The 20,203-nt window shown below is 35.5% G+C and overlaps 1 protein-coding gene and 1 long non-coding RNA gene across 2 annotated transcripts; both read left to right on the top strand.

Moving 5' to 3' along the window:
* Positions 1-1,449: 1,449 nt before the first annotated feature.
* LOC148266754 (uncharacterized) lies at positions 1,450-10,657 on the top strand. Its single transcript, XR_015817877.1, has 2 exons — positions 1,450-2,305; positions 10,408-10,657. It is a non-coding gene; the product is annotated as an uncharacterized LOC148266754 (long non-coding RNA).
* A 3,715-nt stretch (positions 10,658-14,372) lies between these two features.
* On the top strand, positions 14,373-16,033 carry LOC110812490 (cocaine synthase-like). Its single transcript, XM_022039313.2, has one exon. It carries the CDS (start codon positions 14,392-14,394, stop codon positions 15,778-15,780), a length of 1,389 nt encoding a protein of 462 aa, XP_021895005.2. The 5' UTR covers positions 14,373-14,391; the 3' UTR covers positions 15,781-16,033.
* The last annotated feature ends 4,170 nt before the right edge of the window (positions 16,034-20,203 follow it).

The following is a 20,203-nucleotide window of genomic DNA, read 5'->3' as shown; positions in this document are numbered from 1 at the left end:
TAGAAGGGCAGAGGCAAACAAAACATGCACATTGGTCATAGCAGTCCATCGCCAGGTGACCCAGAATGTAACCACATCCCAACCATGTCTGAAATAGCTTTCATCCACCCAAGGATAAGGTTCACTTCATTGTTGAATTTTAGCTATACCAATTTTAAACAGGTTATCTCTAAGTCTTCGCTTTTTTCAATCTTTCTATTGTTTTCTTTTTCTTCCTATTTTAGTTAAGATTGATGTTTTGTTTTCTTTGATTTTACGAATTCAAATTTCTACCCATCATCATTTTCTCTTTCTAATTAAGTCTTCTTATTTTAATTAGGTTATAAATAGATTTATTATTATTATTTTGTTAGTTTTCTTTTATTTGGTTTTTGATAATTGTTTGTGAATCTATTATTTTTTTTTACTATTATCTATTATTATTATTATTATTATTATTATTATTATTATTATTATTATTATTGTTGTTGTTGTTGTTTTATATTATTATTTTTATATATTTCATTATTTATTTACATATTTATATATATATATATATGTATAGATTTACTTTTTTTTTTTTCTAATTTCACTCCCTAATTTTTAAGATTAATTTTCCACTTGAATTTCCTTCATTCTAACTTGTAATTCACATAAAATATTAACCAATTATCAAAACATGCATTAATGCATTTAAATCATGCAAATGAAAATTGAAAACACAAAATTTAAGCCAAAATAGGCCAATTTGGGACCTTTCCCGATGGTTTCAACCGCCTGGATTGGTTCTGAGTTGGCTTTTAAAACAAACTCACCAATTGCTCTTTGCAAGCTTGAAACACCCTACTCGGTTGACAAAATTCAATAAACATTGATGCTATGAAGGCTTTGAGTTACCTATTACTTATACTTATAAATTCAAAATGTTTAAAAAGCAAATCAAGCTCCAAAAATGTCCCCAAAGTTGTGAATTTTTTTTTTTTATTATTTCAGTCTAACAGGAACATGATCTTTCCAGGTCAGTTACAAACCTGCAATTTACATGTAATTTTTCATGCATACAAAGTTGGTTTTAGTTAAAATTGGACTTTAAATTTGTTCTACCACATGTAAGCTATCTCTAGAGCATGTTGTTTAATTAAAATGATAAATGAAGCTCTAAAAGATCACTCACAAAAGTCTTGGTTCAATTACGCCTAAAAGATTTGAGTCACCAAAAAACCCAATCAGATTTTGTGATTTTTAGTTTCGGTTGGTCTTCATTCATGATTTTTCTCTTTCTGGTGTGATTCCCTCTTTTTTCTCTCTTCTCTTCACTATAGGTGTCATTTTCTCGACCACCCTTATCCTTTTTCTTCCTTTTCTTTTTTCTTCTTCTTTTTTATTCTTTTCTTTTTCTCATTCTTCTTTCTTCTTCTCTGGCAGACCTTAGGTTGAACAAGCAGGGTTAGACTTTTAAACCCAGCCCTTAACAAATCCAAACCAGGCGATTGTGGGTATGTGGTCGCGTGCTGTGTGTTAGATGTGGCCTCATTAATGGCAAGATTGTAATTTTTCCCTCGTACTCTTTTAGCCACTAGATCACGATCTCCTCATATCGCGACATCCTATTTGAGTTGGTTAAAACAATAGTGATAGAGGAGAGGGTGTGAATCCAAAAATTGGTGGAGGTGCGTCTGTAGTGTAATTAACCTTGGGCAAGGCCAGTGAATCTAGAGTGATGTGGCAAATATGATACCAGCAATTTAAGGTGCCTAATGCAGAATGCAGGGTGCTGCTTCCCCCACACTTAAACTACATATTATCCCCAATGTGTTGCAAGTTTAAGAGAAGGCAATGAGCAAACAAAAAGTAGAACAGAAGATAAAATGGCAAAATAAAAATAAAAATAAGAAACTTAAGTAAAATAGAGAGAAAAAGACTCCCCCATGTTTATCTATTACGAGTTTGCATGTTTAAGTGTCTGGTTTGGGTGATTAATTGTGTCAGGGCATCAACTTTCTCATGCAATTCCCTCAAGGAGCGCTCCACATTGTGCAAGGTGTCATCTATCACGCAGATGTGCAGCAGTGTGTGGTTCAGAAATTCTTTGAAGTGCGGCGGTGGAGGAGCTGGGAAGGCTTGCGTTTGCCGCTCGCGCTACTTATTGTACATCCTTCTATCTCATGGTACAAGAGGTCAAGGTGGGGCAAAGCAGGGGAGGCCATCTTTCAGTTCTAAGAGGCCCATGTCATCCAAAGACCGAAGATCCAAAGGTGCTTGAGGGCAGGGGATATGTAGGTTCATTTCATCACCATCGAACCGGGTGGTGAAGATGGCAATTCTGGTAATGACTGAACCCAGGATTAATGGTTGTCGAGAAGAGATAACATTAGCAAACTGTGATACAAACCAATACCCTAGGTTCGGTCGACGTCATTGTGACATACACCAAAGAAAGTATAGCTCTATTATGGAGATGATGCTCAGTGCATCTTTGTAACCTGAAAAAGAGTAACCCAAAAATTGGTGAATATATTTCATGTATAGGTCACGGAAGTAGAAATCTTTAGATTTCTCGGGGTCATATGTGTCAGAGTGGTTGAGGCAAAGTTCATCCTAAACGATGGTCGGGTCAAAGTCTTTGCAGAAATCACAATATGTGTGTTTTGCTTCCCATTTAGAGAACCCCAATACATCATTAAATTGAACAATTGAGAGCTGGAAGTGTCTGCCTTGGCCTAGTCGATAGCGTATATTAGATTCAAAATACCCACTTTGATGTCAAGGATATCGAGAGTGGGATTATGTATGAATTTATCCCAAACAATGGGAGTTTTTAGATTTCCTCATACCATTCTTTCTCCACATCCTCTTCAAATGTGAGATGTCCTCGAATGTCTATTTTCTATAGGTTGGTGGATGGGTCGGCCTCGGCAGACTCGGTATCTTTTCAGTGCTCGCTCTAAGGTGTCTTCTTCTGTAACAAGTTCATTGGGAGTAGTTGGAGGGGGTCTCTGTTTTCGATCGTCTAACCTGCTCTGACACCAGGAGTGGTTGTGTGGGTTGGCAGTGAATCAAAGATATTGATTATAGTGTTTTGGGGAGTAGGGTTGCAGCTTATATAGCTGCTTGTGTTTGTCATTGGAGCAAATGCGACTAGTGAGGCTAGTTATGAGGCTCCTTCAGTGCGAAGGTGTGTAAATGGCAAGAGGCCATTAGTTTTTTAAGCAGATCTCTTTTGTCTCATTATTGGTGGTTGTAGAGGGTCAAATTATGTGAGATTTATGGATGAAGAGTATGATGGGGAAGATTAGAGGTTGAGAGGGCAAGAGATAGGAGAGGTTAGTGTTTGATATCAGGGGTGGGTGTCTAAATTTCAAAGTGGGTGCTAGGTGGTGATAGCTTAGGGTAAGGGGAGTTTAGGTCTTGCTGATGGTTTTTTTTTGTTGCTTTAGGCAAGACTTGTGCATCTTTTGTCGATTGAGTGTAAGCCTAAGGCAAGGGTCAGGGATGGTGTAGGTGATATGGGCTGGTTACTAGTCTTGGGCGAGGCTTGTTTATGATCAAAGGGGTCCTTTAGGCAAGGCTTGTCCACAACTGTTGTGGTTGCAAAGGTTCCCATCCCTAGGCCAAAGGTTATATATGGTTTCATGCTAGAGTAATTTGGGATTGGTACTACCCTTGGGCATGGCTTGTTCAACTATATTGGTGTTCAACTCCTCTAGTTGTCCCACCTAAATTACCTATTCCTGTGCCAGAATCACAAAGAATTGTTAGTTAATTGACAAGAAAATTACATTAATTTACAGAAGAAAATAGAAATTGAGAAGAAAATAGAAAGAAGAAAATATGAATGGGTTTCCTCCCATCAAGCGCCTTTTTTATTGTCCAAGCTTGACTGTCTTGCTTGCTATCAGGGATGTGCCTCAGGGGGGTTGAGAGACGTTTCTTCAATGTTCCTTATGGAGAGGCCTTCGTAAAAAGGTTTAAGACATTGTCCATGTACCTTAAATATTTTGTGTTTCTAGGCTCTTGATTTCGACAGCACCATGAGGAAATATGTTGGTGACAATGAACGATCCTATCCACCTTGACCTTAATTTCCCAGGGAATAGCTTAAGTCGGGGATAAAAAAAAAATGTTTTTTTCCCAATTGAGAATTCCTTCTTGGAAAGTAATTTCTCGTGGAGTACTTTCATCTTTTCCTTATAAATTATGGAGTTCTCATATGTCGTATTCTGTATTTTTTCCAGTTCTTGTAGCTGTAGCTTTTGATGCTTCCCAACTTCCTCAAACTTTATGTTATAACTCTTGATATCCTAATTTGGTTTGTAATCCAACTCAACAGGCAAGTGACAAGCTTTTCTGAAGATTAGGCAGTATGAAGACATTTTGACTGGTGTTTTAAATGTTGTTCGAAAAGCCCATAAAGCATCATCAAGCCATAGACTCTAATCCTTTCTCTTTGGTTGACCATTTTCTCTAAGATGGATTTGACTTCCTGGTTAGAGACTTCCACTTGTCCACTTGTTTGTGGATGGTAGACGGTGGATGTGCAATGAGTAACATGGTATTTTCAAAAGAGAGATTCCACCACCCGATTATAGAAATGAGTTCCCCGATCACTTATTATTGCCCTTAAGATTTTAAACCTCACAAAAACCTGTGTTTTTTAGAAGTTGACAACTTTCTTAGTATCATCAGTCCGGGTAGCTTTCGCTTCTATCCATTTCAAAACATAGTCCATTGCTAACAGGATGTAGGTATTGCCGAAGGAAAAGGGGAATGGTCCCATGAAGTTGATGTCCCATACATTGAAAATTTCATATACTATAATGGGCGTAAATGGTATCTGATCTCTGCAGCTAATGTTTCTAGTACTTTGGTAGCTCTCACAGGTTTTATAGTAAGTGTATGCATCATAGAATAATGTTGGCCACAACAAACCACACTCTAGTATCTTCTGAACAGTCTGTTTTGGTCCAAAGTGCCCCCCGCATGCACGTGAGTGGCAAAATTTTAAGACGGAAGCTACTTTGGTCTTTGGAATACACCTCCTGAGTAATTGATCGACGTAGTGTTTCCACAGGTATAGATCATCCCATACATACTGCCTTACTTCCCTTTTTATCTTTTCCTTCTTGGCCCTTAGTAGATTGGCTGGTAATACACGGATAATAAGGTAGTTGATGATGTCTGTATACCATGGGGCTGTATGTTGAACTATGAACAAGCACTCGTTTAAAAATTCATTGCCTAATGGGGAGGGTTCCCCATTAATCGACAGTCTGTTAAGGTGATCTGCTACTAAATTCTCCATTCCCTTTTTGTCCCTTATTTGAAGTTTAAATTCTTGTAAAAGGATTATCCATCATATTATCCTCGATTTTGCTTCTTTTTTTCTTCAACAAGTACTTAAATGTTGCATGATCTAAGAACACAATCACCTTTATTCCCAACAAGCATGACTAAAATGTCTCTAAGACAAACACAACAGCGAATAACTCTTTCTCTGTGGTGGAATAGTTTACTTGGTCATTGTACAAAAGGCATAGTAGATTACATGTGGGTATTTTCCTATTTTTTTCCTAAGTACTGCACCCACTGCTTGGTTATTTGCATCATATATTATTTTAAATAGTTGATTCTAGTCTAGTGGCTGCATGACAGGCACTGTCACTAGCTTCTCCTTAAGTGTTTCAAATGCTTCCTTACAAGGTTCATCAAAGACAAACTCGACATCCTTCTAAAGCAAACGACATAGGGGTTGCGTGATCTTTGATTAGTCTTTAATGAACCTTCTATAGAAACCGGTATGACTGAGGAATGAACGTATTTCCCATATGCTTTTTGGGTGAGGTAGTGATTTAATAATGTCCACTTTTACTTTATCAACCTTTATTCCCTTGGAGGACACCACACGTCCCAAAATCAATCCTTAATCCTCCATGAAGTAGAATTTTTCATAATTTATAATAGGTTAGAGTTAAGGCAACGCTTAAGCACCTTCTTGAGGTTATCAAGGCATTCATAAAAGGAATCCCTGTAGACTGTGAAGTCATCCATAAAACCTTCTATGTTTTTTTCTACAAAATCAGAAAATATACTGACCATGCATCTCTAGAAGGTTACAGGTGCATTACAGAGGTTGAACGACATCCATCGGTAGACAAAAGTCTTGAAAAGGCAAGTGAAAGTGGTCTTTTCTTGATATTTAAGGACAATTAGAATTTGGTAAAAATGTAGAGTAGCCATCCAAATAGTAATAATGGGTTCTTCTAGATAGCCTTTCTAGCATTTGATCTATAAAGGGTAGTAGGAACTGGTCCTTTCTTGTTGAGGCATTCAGCTTGTGATAGTAGATGTAGTCCCTCCATCTATTTTGTACCCTTGCCAAAATCTTTTCTCCCTCTTGGTTCTCTATCATGATGACCCCTGTTTTCTTTGGCACAACTTGCATTGGGCTTACTGATCTACTTTCTGAGATTGGGTAGATGACCCCAACATCCAGTAGCTTCAAAACTTCTTTATTCACCACTTCTATCATTGCTGGGTTCAAGTGCCTTTGGGCTTGTCTACTTGGTTTACTACCCTCTTCTAGAAGGATCCGGTGCATACTAGTGGGAGGGTGAAATTTTTTAAATATCAACAATCATTCAGCTTACAGCTTCCTTGTATTCTCGAAGTACCCTCACTAATTTTTCTTCTTCGGATCGGCTAAGTTTGTTGGAGTTATCACCAGGAGGGTTTTTCCTTCACCTAGAAAAATGTACTTGAGGTGTTCAGGCAGTGGTTTCTATTCTATCTTGGGGGCCTACAAAATAGAAGGTGGAATTTTTTTGTAAGTTATAGAGAGATCAAGGTAAGGGGTCATACTTTTTACCTACTTAAGGGAGTCTAATTTAGACACGACTTCTTGCAAGCATTGGTCGGTCACATGTTCTCCTTCCAGGATCTGCAGACTGTCAACATCTAAATCATTGCAAAGTATAATACTTACCTCGTCTCCATGGTTTAGGTTGAAGTATCTTTTACTTAGGATATCAATGGTATCAATGCTACACAGATAAGAAAAATCAATAGGATTTTAATAGCATCATACACATTAAATCTTACCACCTCTTTATCAAATTCCATGGTGAAGATTTTGTCTTGGACATCAATTTTTATGTTAGTGGTGCTGAGGAAGGGTTTTCCTAATAGGAGGTCAGAGGAACCTGGAGAATTGTTATATTCCATATTTAACACATAGAAGTCGGTTGGGAAGATGAGGTTGTCCACTTAAATTAACACGTCTTCCAAGACTCCTTTAGGGTAGATAATGGATTTATCCACTAGTTGGATCATAACCCTTGTTTCTTTTAATTGTGCGAACCCAACTTGGAGTAGACAGACATGGGCATTACATTAATTAAAGCTACAAGGTCACACATGGCCTTTTTTATGCCTAGGGTACCTATTTTGTAAAAAGTAATAAACATGTGTTGGTCATTGTATTTGGGAGGCAACTTCCCCTGTATAATAGCCGAGATGTTTTTCCCCACACTTACTCTCTCGTTGTTATTTTGTTTTCTCTTATGGGTGCTCAATTCTTTCAGGAATTTGGTGTATCTGAGTATTTACTTAATGGCATCAAAAAGAGGGAGATTAACCTCAACTTTGCAGAATGTTTCTAGAATTTCCTTATCCTCTTTTTACTTCTTTGTTTTGGTGAATTTTTATGGGAAAGGTGATTTAATTGGAGACTGAATTGGTCGATCAGATTCTGTCTTGCCAGGAGGGGTACTGTCATCTATTGTTGCACTAGTAGCCTTGCCCAAAGCTTCCGACTCTACTTTCTTTTACAACCCACGACCAAGGGTAGTTTTGACTTAGTTTTCTTGCAGTTCTTTCCCACTTCACAAGGTGATGACACTAACATTGGACTGCAGGTTCACTTCTGTTTGGGAAAGTAATTTGCCCTGAGATTCTAACCAGCTCATAGAAGTTACGAGTTGGCAGACTTGCATCTCTAAATTCTAAATGCTAGCTCTTGTCTCCTATTGAAATTGTTGGATGTTAGTGGTAAGTGAATTTTGGGAAAGTAATTTGCCCTGAGATTCTAACCAGCTCATAGAAGTTACGAGTTGGCAGACTTGCGTCTCTAAATTCTAAATGCTAGCTCTTGTCTCCTATTGAAATTGTTGGATATTAGTGGTAAGTGACTTAATAATTTCTTTGAGGGACATACCTTGTTTGGGGGGCACTGCTTACGGCAGTGGAGTTGGTCTATTTGGGTATTACTATTAGTTTTACTATCTTGCTCCATAGCTAAAGTTGGGGTGGTCTCTCCATCTTGGATTATACATGTTGGAGAAAGGATCATACCTCCTTTGTGTTTTAGTTAAGAAGCCACCCACAATGCCGACTTACAGCTGGTCATCATCCTGAAGCATGGGGCACATATTCGTGAGGTGTCCCGAATGTGTACAAATCCTGCATACTCGGGCCCACTGATTGCTTTCTGTAGACATGTTTTTTACTAAACTGGTTAGCTTAGATATTTGAGACTCAAGGGTAGAAATACTTATCTTGTTCACTCTTTGAAAGGTGTCCCAATTGGATCCAAATTGTTGGGAGGTGTCTGCCATGATCCATATTGTAACACCCCGCTCACCTTCACACTAAATTTGTATCTGGAAACTCTTACTTAATTGGGCCCTAGGGCCACTTGAACTTATTTAAATATATCTTGTAATTTTTTATCGTATTTCATAATTTATTTCATGATTTTGATTTTATTTTAATTTTTTTAATTTTATTTTATTATGTGTTATTTTTATTAAAATAATTTTTAAGAATAAAAAAGACAGAAAAAGGGGCGGAATCCTGCGGGAAAACACTCGCAAGAAAGACCTGCCCATGCAAGCATCGCACGCTATATGCACAGGAATTGCATACGCGGCCAACACAGGACATACGCATTGTGCGCATGTCCCGTCTACGCGGGGTGCGAGGCCAGTCTACACGCACGTCCCATCGAGCACAAATAGGCCAATCTGCGCGCGTCACATCACGCACAGACAAGGCTAGGCCTCGCGCGCACAAGCTGCACAGTAGGCTTGCGCGAATAAGCCTGTGTGCAGCGCCCCACACGCTATAGGCCCTGAATGCACGTATGCCAGCCTTGCAGTGTGCAGTTGACCTAGGGAGGCGCACTGCTGCCTCGGACAGTATGCCATCGTCCTTTAAGCGTCGTGCACCGCCTTGGGCGTTGTGCGCCGCCTTGGGCGGTGTGCTGCTACTGCCTTGGGTGGTGAGTCGCCATTGATTAGGAGGTTTTTCCTTCATTTTTCATTCAACTTTCTCTCTTTTCACCAGATTTTGCCACTTTGTGCAAATTCAATGGTCCCCATTTTCTATAAATAAAGATCCCTTTCTTCCATTTTTCCTCATCATTTCCATTTCATTCTTCTATGCTCCTAAAGCTTAGAGAGAGAGGGAATGATCTAGAAAGAGAATGAGAGGAGAAAAAGAAGAAAGATGTAGGAAAACTTCAAGGTTTTAGTAAGGGATTTAATATTTCTGTTAAACATCCTAAAGCGTATTTCTAGAATCAAAATCATAAGGCTTTAAATTTATTATTTGCATGATTTATGTTTAATTTTTCAACTAAAGTGAATTTTACTTGATTAAGCTTATTATAAGATTATATAGACACTTAGTAATTTGCATGTGATTTAAATCACATGATTTTTGGTGATGATTTTCTGAAAGTACAAAAAAGAGATTGAGCATGAAATGGTGTGAAAAACATATATCTATATTGACCTGCATAATGCATGAAGTGCCTCGTTTAGGATTTTTATCTCTAAGGGGTTTCTGTTTCTCCCTCCCCCATCTAGTCTTGAAAAATGTGAGAAGATCCTTCCCTGTGAATGACGGTGTACCCTCTGCCGAGAGTGGTGACGCGAATATCTATTAGGGGTCATATTTGGCTAAATATTATCGTGACTATAGAATATTTGATAGCACTACTGTGGTTGGCACGCTCGTGGGTATAAATCGTGCCATAGTTTAACAAACCAAAAATGTGTTGTAACCAAATTGTCGTCATATATCTTATCTGGTTATTCCATATGGGTAGTCAGAAATCTGTATTTACCCTCAATCGATGGAAGTCAAAACGACTTCACGAAGCATGACACAAAAATCTAAGCATTTCATAATTTATTTAATTTTTTCTATTATTAGCATGATTGATTTGATTATTGTGACAATGATATGATGGATATGATATTTTTTTTAATAAGTAAATTACTTTCATAAAGTAAGAAAGGACCCTGATGTGACCCCTAATGGTAAGTGTTGATGATATAATTATTCACTTTTAAAATCTTATGGTGTTATTTAACTATTGTTTTCCTTACTGAGTATATGGAACTCACCCATTTCCATGCCCCCCAGATAAGGAAGATAGTGAGGAACCGATCGCTGATCTACCCCTTAAAGTCTATGAGGATACCGTGGATCCACAAACCTTGAGTGCATGAATTATCCCACACTTTGATGAGTCTATTCGCATAGAGAAAGAAGTGATCCTTTTTGTATTTTGATATTTTGTATTTTGTTACCACTTCTGGCCTCAGTTATGTGTAATTAAAACTCATATATATTTTGCTAAAGGATTTATAATAATTTGCTCCACTATATATAATTATTTGTCATGCTTTCGTAATATGTTCCTGTATTTGGCACTCTTATACTTTAATTAATATTTAGGATGTCACAAATATCACTTGCCTGCTGAAGCCTCTTGTTCATTATGGCTTCGCCACTTGCCACGTCTAACATTTTTTTTTCGTGGGTAATAGTCCTTCATAAAGGTAGTGAATAAGGGATTGTTTCGAGATGTCGTGTTGTAGGTAATTTACGCACAATCGTTTAAACCTTTCCCAATGATCATATAAGCTCTTGGAATCTCTTTAGCGAATTCCATATATCTCCCTTCTAATACTGGTTGTCTGCAATGCTGGAAAGAAACAATATAAGAAGGATTATACCATATCTGTCTAGGTCGTGATTGATCCTCGTGATAAGTGAAGCAACCAATCCTTGGTCACATTGTCTAAAAAAAGAATGCCCTCAAATTTATCTGTTCTTTAGATACTCCATGTGGTTTCATGCTTGAGCACATAACATGAAATTCCTTAAGGTGCTTGTGCGAGTTTTCATTCTCTAAACCTCTGAAGTTGGGTAATAAGTGAATTAAGTCAAATTTCAGCTTGAATGCTACGTTTAAATCTGGGTAAGTGATGCAAAAGGGCTGCTGGTTGGTAGGCAGTGCAGCTAGCTCCCTCAAAGTGCATTCTTGTTCCATACTTTTTATCTCAGGCGAATAAGATGGCATGCTGTCTTGATATATTTCCCTTCTCTCTCAAGTCTGCCTTCTTAGACTTCTAGTGGTCTTCTCAATCTCTAGATCGTAAAGGAGCAGTCTTTCACAATCAGACTTGGTAATAAAAAGGAAAAATAATTATTTATATGTCGGCTCCCCAACAACGGTGCCAAAATTTTATGGATGCCAATTCTATAAAAAATAAAATCATAATTAACCAATAAAACCAAATCATAATAGTGGTCAAAAGAATTGAATCCACATGGAGTCAGAAATTGATTTTCTTCCTTGATCAGCAATTGAAAAGTAAACAAGAGGGGGTTTATGAAACTAATTACACAAAACATAAAATGAATAATAAGTAAAACGATGTTGAGCAAAATCTCAGCTGCAAGTTAAAATCTAAGCAATTATAAAGAGGATTCTTAGTTGATGAAATAAAACTCTAGTAACATAATTGATCATAGATGTAGGGATTAGTTTTATTTAAGGTATGAGAAACCAGTTATAGTTATCGAAAACATTTCGATAACTAATTCTTCCTTATTTTTAACCCAATTAAGAAATGTTCATTAATTAATTTTTTCACTGCTAAGTAGTCATGGGAATGTCCATAGGATTTAACTTACCAACAACTTTAAAAAGTAGAAGAACCTTATTCAAATTACTAAATTCATCCACGTGAACTGGTCAACCAGGTCACTTACCTCCTCAGTGTGGCACTGATCACTGTTAAGTACTAGAATCACTCAAACAATTACGGATTTGAGTGATTCGGCTAGTTGTTTGTAACTTCTAGATGCGTTCGAACAAAGCAATAAGTATATATAGATACAGGAAGTAAATAAATACCAAAGATTGAATAAAACATGAATCAAATTAATTAGATCTTACAAATATATCATTGGAGTTCACTAAATATCAATTAGGAAAAGAAATAAACTAACCACTCATGGTGGGCTTTTCAATACAAAAGAATTCTTGGGGATTAAAGGAAAGAAGAAATATGAAGAAGAAAAAGTGCAGCAGCAGGGAAATCTACTTTAATAGCTGCCTATTTTATAGTCATCGAGAGTCTAGGTTTTTTTTTTCTTTTCTTTCCTTTATTTCCGATCCTGTTCATTGATTTCAGTATATCCTTATCTTTATCGAATGATTTCCTCATGATTTTCGACCCTTGGATCACAGTAAGGAGGATATTTCCTTAGATTTTCAAAAAGCCTGCCTTTTCTTTAAGTGCACTACAAGTCGATGCGTAAGCTTAGAGTAAGGTTTGTTTCCATTGCGCACGACTCTTTTAAATTTAAATGTCGCCTTAGCCTTAGTCAAGGCTTAGTGGATCATTACTTGGGTCCCTTCTGCTGACTTGGCTGTAAACCATGCCTAAGGGTTAGTTGTGTTTTCCTATTTCTGCTGAAGTGCAAGCCTTGTGCAAGGATTGTGTATGGATGCCAATGCATGCTGCAGTTGTGGGGTCTTAGCCTTGCCCAAGGCCAAGACCGTGATAGATGGTAATTCTGCGATTCCCACTATTGTTTCCTGCAGTTCTTCCCGCCTTTAGGTTCCAACTCCGGTCGTACATCAAAATAGACAAAATAACTTAATCAGACAATAAATAATTCATTTTAGACATACAAAAATTGGTGACAAAGATGTTGTTTGTACACTCTATCACACTTTTATTTTGGGCCTTTTAATTTATAGTTTCCCTTAATTTTTCTAAAATGTTTTTAGTTTATTTCTATCTTTAATTAATTATTATTATTATTCAATATTTTTTCTTAAATCTAATTATCTTAAATAACTATTTGTGTATTAAATAATTTTCTTGAGGCTACAATAATATCTTTAATACTCATTAATTAAATTAAACTAACAAGATTAAAATTAGTTTAAATACTGGGTATTACAATTATTATTATTAGTCTCTGCATCATTAATATTATTATTTAATAATATAGTTTTAAAGTTCTTAATGCCCCTATATTTTTCGACTTGTGGCCGTCATTATCACTCACAACTGGCTAAATTTCGTAGTAGTATTTTGATAATAACACTTACCATTTCATCTAACATTTTTTAAATAATTTATATTGACAGTTTCAACAAATTTTGTTTTATTAAATGATTTTGCAACCTAATCTGACAAAAATCATATTATAATTCCCTCGACTCTTCAAGTTGTCCCGTAATAGCTGCTGAAAGAAATGCCAATACACTTATCTTTTTATTTTTATTCTTAAAAAAATTAAATTAAATAAATATTTTTCTCTCTCAAAATTATAACAAAATCCTTAAAATTTAGTTTAACTGTAATTATTATAATTCAATCAAAATATTAATAAATTAAATTCTTAATTTCTATTAAATCATATATTATAAAATAATCAAAGTCAAAAATACTATATTCACAAATAACAAATCTATGTAATTGGCAATCGGCATTAATATGTACATGCATATATATTACAAGACACAGTACTAGATACTATATATATATATATATATGTATAAGGTTCAGTGGGAAGGCTCGGTCCAACATTTTTTTTAAAAAAGGAAAGGGTAGCCTCGTTTCCAATTTGGTTTGACTGAAAGGAAAAAATAAATTAAATATTTCTGGTCAGTTTGGCCTGGTAAAAGTGAGTTGACATTTAATTTAAATTTTATTTAATATTCAATTTAAATTAATTAATTAATGTTAGTGGTTTTAATTTATAAAATTATATTTAATATTTTGCATTTAAATCGCACATCTCTTCTTAGAGAAGAAATTTCAATTCATTTCAGATATAAATTACCAAATATTTTTTAGAAATAAGTTTATTTTAATACTTATATATTCTATATCTACCAAACATGTTGATAAACTAATATAATTTCATTAAACAGCACACGTAACAAACTAACACAATCATATCAACTTATAGATTATTGATATTTTGCCCCTAATTGCCAGTTGCCAAGTTGGTAGGATTTGATTTAACATAATAATACGGATGGATAAAGTTTATAAGTTATTACAAGATTTTTTAAATGTAATTTATTCATTTCCCATGTATAAAAGAAGCAAACATCTCAACCTAAAGGCAAACAGAATTAGAAAATCAAGGTCAAGAAAGATGATTGAAATCAAGTCTGAAATCCTATCCAGACAATTTGTGATACCCTCTAATTCAACACTTACCAACCTCAGAAACTTCAGGCTGTCTTTTCTTGACCAACTCGCTCCTCCTATCCATGGCAACATGACTTTCTTCTTCCCTTCAAACTCTTCCACTGATTTCTCCACCAAATCCAAACTTCTTCAAGAATCACTCGCCAAAACCTTGAATCTCATCTACCCTCTAGCTGGCCGCCTCCGAGATGCCACCACCATTGATTGCAACGATGAAGGTGTTTACTTTATCGAAGGCCAAACCAACTTAGCCCTCTCTGATTTCCTTAGCCACCCTGATTTTGATCTCATGGATCATTTTTTACCCACCAGTGATCATGAAACGATGACCATGTCTAATGGTGCCATGTTGCTCGTCAAGTTCACTAGCTTCATTTGTGGAGGTGTTGCTCTAAGTCTTTCCCTTACACACAAGTTAGCGGACCTATCAAGTCTCGTCACTCTCCTTCAAACCTGGACAAAGATTTCTCTAGGTGACAATGAACTAGTCGTACCAGAACTGTTCCTAGGAGCAAACCTTCTGCCATGCAAACCTGACTTGCCTAACATGTCTGCCTCAATCAACATCAAGGAAGAGAAATTTTCAATGAAAAGATTCGTGTTCAGTGCTACAAAGCTGGCGGAGATAAAGGCAAGAGTTGATCCAGAATTCGAGCAGGTGATGCATTGTCACGCTTCGCGGGTTGAGATGGTGCTTGCATTGATCTGGAAGTGCGCTGTGGCTGCTAAGCAGGCAAAGAATATGGGAGAATTCAAGCCATCTGTGATGTTCCAAGCAGTGAATTTACGTCAGAGGATGAGTCCTCTGTTGCCTGAAAATGCAATGGGGAATTTCATTTGGCCGTTTATGTTGGTGGTGAAAGAAGAAAATGACATGGAGTTGGTGCAGTTGGTGATTCAGATGAGAAAATCATTCAACCATTTCTGCAACAATGACGTAAATAAGTTCAAAGGCAAAGAGGGTATAATCAAAATTCTTGAGAAATTGAAAGAGAGAGAAGAGTTTTTTAAGAAGATGGGAGACACGAGTGTTTACCGGTGTTCGAGTTGGTGCAAGTTTCCCCTTTATGATGCTGATTTTGGTTGGGGGAAAGCGCTGTGGCATGTGAGTGTAAACAAGATGGTGAACAATACTGTAGCATTGATGGACACAAGGTCTCGCGACGAGATTGAAGTCATCTTGACATTGGATGAGGAAGAGATGAAAATTCTCGAGACAAACCAAGAGTTACTCGAATATGCTACGATCAATCCCAGCATTAATTAATTCTCATCTACTACTCATTCCAATTACTTTTATGAATCAGAATTCAATGAGTCAAACTAAACAAATATCAAGCCATATAAGTTATATGCTCTTAATACTTAAAAATTGCTATATTTGAGTATTTTAAGTTAGGTATGATAACTATATTAAATATGCCACCATATAAAAATAAGCTTTTAGCATCATTATGCATATATAGGTTACTTGTGTGAAGTTGAAAACAACTAAGAGTGGAAGAGATGTAGTTGCTGAAGGTTTTAGTTTGTACTATATTTGAAGATTAAGCCTTCAAGTCAATTTGTCACAGAACGTGTGTATTGTTGATCCCACTAAAAAATCTTAAAAGAAATGAAAAACAAAGCAAGAAAACTAAAAACGAAGAAAAGGAGAAAACTAGAAAGAAAATATCATATTTGGTTAAAGGAGAGAGAGGAACACACTGAAGTTTTCTCCTCCGATAAAAGTCAACTGAAATTAATTGCTGATTTTTTCTACTAAACCGAGGCCTTGATATTGTCACTCTAATATTCAGCCATAATTACTCAGTAAACAAATGAAAGTACCTTAATCGAAGACTTACCGACTACAAAAGTTCCATTAGTCTCCAGGTATATTTAAAAGCAATTTAGATTTTATAGTCATTTGCCCATTAGTGCATGAAAAAACTCTTGGACATAGTCAACGAAATTTAGTTCAGTTTGGACATGTAAACATCATAATTGAACGTTACCTTGAGAGATTCCAAGTTGCAAAAGGTCAAAAACAAACTTTAGATGCAAAATGAAACAAAAAGAAGTCTTGCCAGTTGAGCAAATCGATACTGCCATTCCCAATTTCTGTCCGGTGGGTAGTTTTGGGAAAGACTAGTAGGAAATGGAAGCTGCTTTGACGAGGATGCTAAGCATTGTGTTATATATATATATATATATATATAAAGAAATATTAGGAAATGAGACGTGTTAATGTTATAATTTTTTTAAATTATTTTATTTTATTATTTGAAATACTTATTTATTTTAATAATTAATTAATTAACAATTTTATTTAAAAAATAAAATGTATTATGATTATTATTGACAACTTCATACAAAGAATAAATAAGCACTTTAAAATTTTAATTTGACTAAATGACTAACTCAATAGGTGTATTAATTATACTAAAAATTTACCCGGAGTATTAATTATACTAAATAACTAATTAACAGTACAAAAATAATTATGATTAAAATTTTTATAAAAGGGTGGTGGTTTTGACAGAAGAAGATGCGAAGAAGAGTTCCACAAGGAAGAATATATTATTAACTGCTTCCTTAATTTTTGTCAACGAATGGATTCAAGCTGGACTCCAACTAAGCATTAACCAGTGGGATATATATATATACACACACACACACAGAAGCTCTTGTTCTTCTAATTATATATATATATATGTACTATTTAATTTACAATTAACTACAAATTTTTAAATTATTTTATAATATTCCGAGTTCGAAAATTAGGTTCAGAATGATGAGATTTAATTTTTTAAATGATAATAACAGATAGATTTAATTTTAATTATTTTTCTTTAAAATATATGAATTTTGGACATCTTTGAAAATAATTTTAAAAAAAGAAAGTCAAACTGAAAATAAAGAAATACCTATTTAAAAAGAAATTTAGAAAGGATGGGTCAATCCGTGAATAGAAAGAAATGGGCCACATGGATGACTAGTTAACAGCACGACGAGTCGCCGCACGCTGCGTGGAGGACACACCGACATGAGCACCACGTAGGAAGCCATGTTAGCAATCGGTGTGCTCGGCTGATCGAACGGCTCAGGGCCATTCTTGCACACGCGAACAGCCCAAATCAGTTCCTCAAATAGACTCAATCGAACGGTCTGCATGTCTCCAATCAAACAGTCCATATGCGTTTTACAAATAAGTGTGATCGGATGGCTATCATCGCGCCACATGGACCCAATGGACCCACACGACCTGCTAAGAAGAAGACGAGCATGGGGCGCCGGAGGGAGCTCAAACGCCGAATAGCGACGGTAACGCTGTGCTGGAAGTCGAAACTAACACCGGTAAGCACGATTTTCTTTCTATTTCTTCATTCCCGATCATTTTTAATTAATTTCACCTTATATCCACACGAGAACATTGTAAGCCGAGGAAGAGAGATGCGCATCGCAACTGGAAGCTGGACCCAATTTTGGTAAGTCGTCCGCCTTTCTTTGCTCTTTTTCCTTCCATAGACACTAACAGAGTGTTGTTTTTCTTTGTTTAGCAAAGAAAGGAGAGAAAAGAAGGAAAATAGGCATAGGCCGATAGTGAAGGTTGCCGTGACCGGTGACTACGGGGGACAGTGCTGCCACCGTCCGTCTATGGTAAGGATGCTAGAACTCTTCTCTCTATAACAGTTGACCGAAGGTCAACAAGAAAAAAAAATAAAACAAAATAACATAAAATAATAATAATAATAAATAAACATATAATAATAATAATAATAATAAATGTAATAATAATGATAATAGAAGCATGGAAGGGATAGTAATAAAATAAGGTGATGTGCATGTATATGGGTGTATGTATAAACACACTTAGCGGACAAAAATCTAAACGTGTCACTAAATTTAATCTCTAAGGTTGCCGATGGAGCTAACAAAATTTTAACTGTAATTCTAATTTATTCCATAGTTTTCTTAATTTAATTTACGCATATTCCTATGTATATATTTACCTTATCTGCATTTGTTTCTTTTGTTTTTTCATTTAATATTGTTTCACTATAATATTCTATATGTTTTATTTTGTTCGGATCAACCTCACTTTATTTCGTTCCAGTTTATTTTGCATTAATTGAATCTAAGTTAATTTACCTTATTTCGTCGTGTTGTATTTTTAAGATCTTTTATTTTACGGGCTACGTATTCTGGCACTAATATTTGTGTTTGTTCATGTGTTGCAATGATTAAAAATGAAAGGTGGTATGGGCTTATTTTGGGAATATGCATACTGTGGGACATGTTTGTGGATAGAAATAAAATTTAGCAATAAGGTAAATTAAATTGTCACTGGATATCAGGAAGGGGAGTATAGAGGGTGATACCTATCATAGATACAATCCTCAGTCGTATAGGGCTAGAAAGTCCCATATTGGATATATTTGAGAGATTGTTAATGACACCCATATCGGACGAGAAAAAGTAAAGACGTTATCTATGTTATTATCAAAATAGTTTTGGTAATTCTTTATCCTAAAAAATTGTAATATAATTGCAATATGATGTCAGGTTGGGTACGTGCATACTAGCCGAAGTATTCATTTATCAGTGCGAGAGAATAAATACTTCGGCTAGTATGCACGTACCCAACCTGACATCATATTGCAATTATATTACAATTTTTTAGGATAAAGAATTACCAAAACTATTTTGATAATAACATAGATAACGTCTTTACTTTTTCTATCTTCTATACATGAGGTTTTTGAATTGATAGAATAGATATTAATCATTTCTCGAAAACTTGCACTCGTAGCATGCTTATTTCAATTAGATAAGCTTTTTTTTAACATTGTAATTGGAGTAAAAAGGATTTTATTTATCCTTGTCCAAAAGAATAATAAAGTTTATTGATGTATAACTTATGATCAGTTTTGCAATTCAAACCCACACATACATAATTAACATAAAAACTTAGTCTTTTTAACAAACTCACTGCAAGAAATGAAATTGATTAAAATACTATAAGTTACCTTAATAAGTTAAAATAACTTCCTAATGCAATAAGAAGGTTGAAAAAATCTCGCAAGTAGCACACTTAGCCAACAACTTTCAAGAAATATTCTTGATTAAAGCTTAATTTGAATCACATTTATAATGAGGCCTATTTATCAATGTAGGCTGTGAGAGTCCTAATAGAATTAGGATTCTTAATCTAACAATGACTCTGACTATAATACTTGTCTTAAAGATTACAAGGACTCTTTAAAGATCATAATTTACACATGATAAAATAAGGACTCTTTAGTTGATGTATGACTAGCCATACTTAATCTTCATCTGTGGAGATTCGGTCATGATACAAAAAATGCTTGGTAAGATAATGACTCTTAATTCCTTATGAGATTTGGAGTTGAATATCTATATATGATGAGAAGAGTGTGTTACAAGGAGTGCAGAAGAGTGGGCAATTTTTGGATGACTTGTAATCTTTGCCATGACATGTAGTAATAGGACTCATCTTCTTTCACAAAGACTTTTAATTAAAGAAGTAAGTTCAGCTTTTTGAATGTAGATAGGTTGAAATCTAGCGATGTCTTTGTATGATAAGGTCTTTTGATGCTGCACATGTTTAATATGTTTTATGAGTTTAATTTGAAGTGGAAATCCATCAAGATGAGAAGAGTGGTCAGAAATAACTCATTATAGAA

This window comes from Carica papaya, chromosome 3 (assembly GCF_054855325.1).
Source record: "Carica papaya isolate Zhongbai chromosome 3, ASM5485532v1, whole genome shotgun sequence".
NCBI classification, from domain to species: Eukaryota; Viridiplantae; Streptophyta; class Magnoliopsida; order Brassicales; family Caricaceae; genus Carica; species Carica papaya.
Note: the sequence above shows the minus strand (reverse complement) of the source record. Positions and strands in the feature narration are given on the sequence as shown.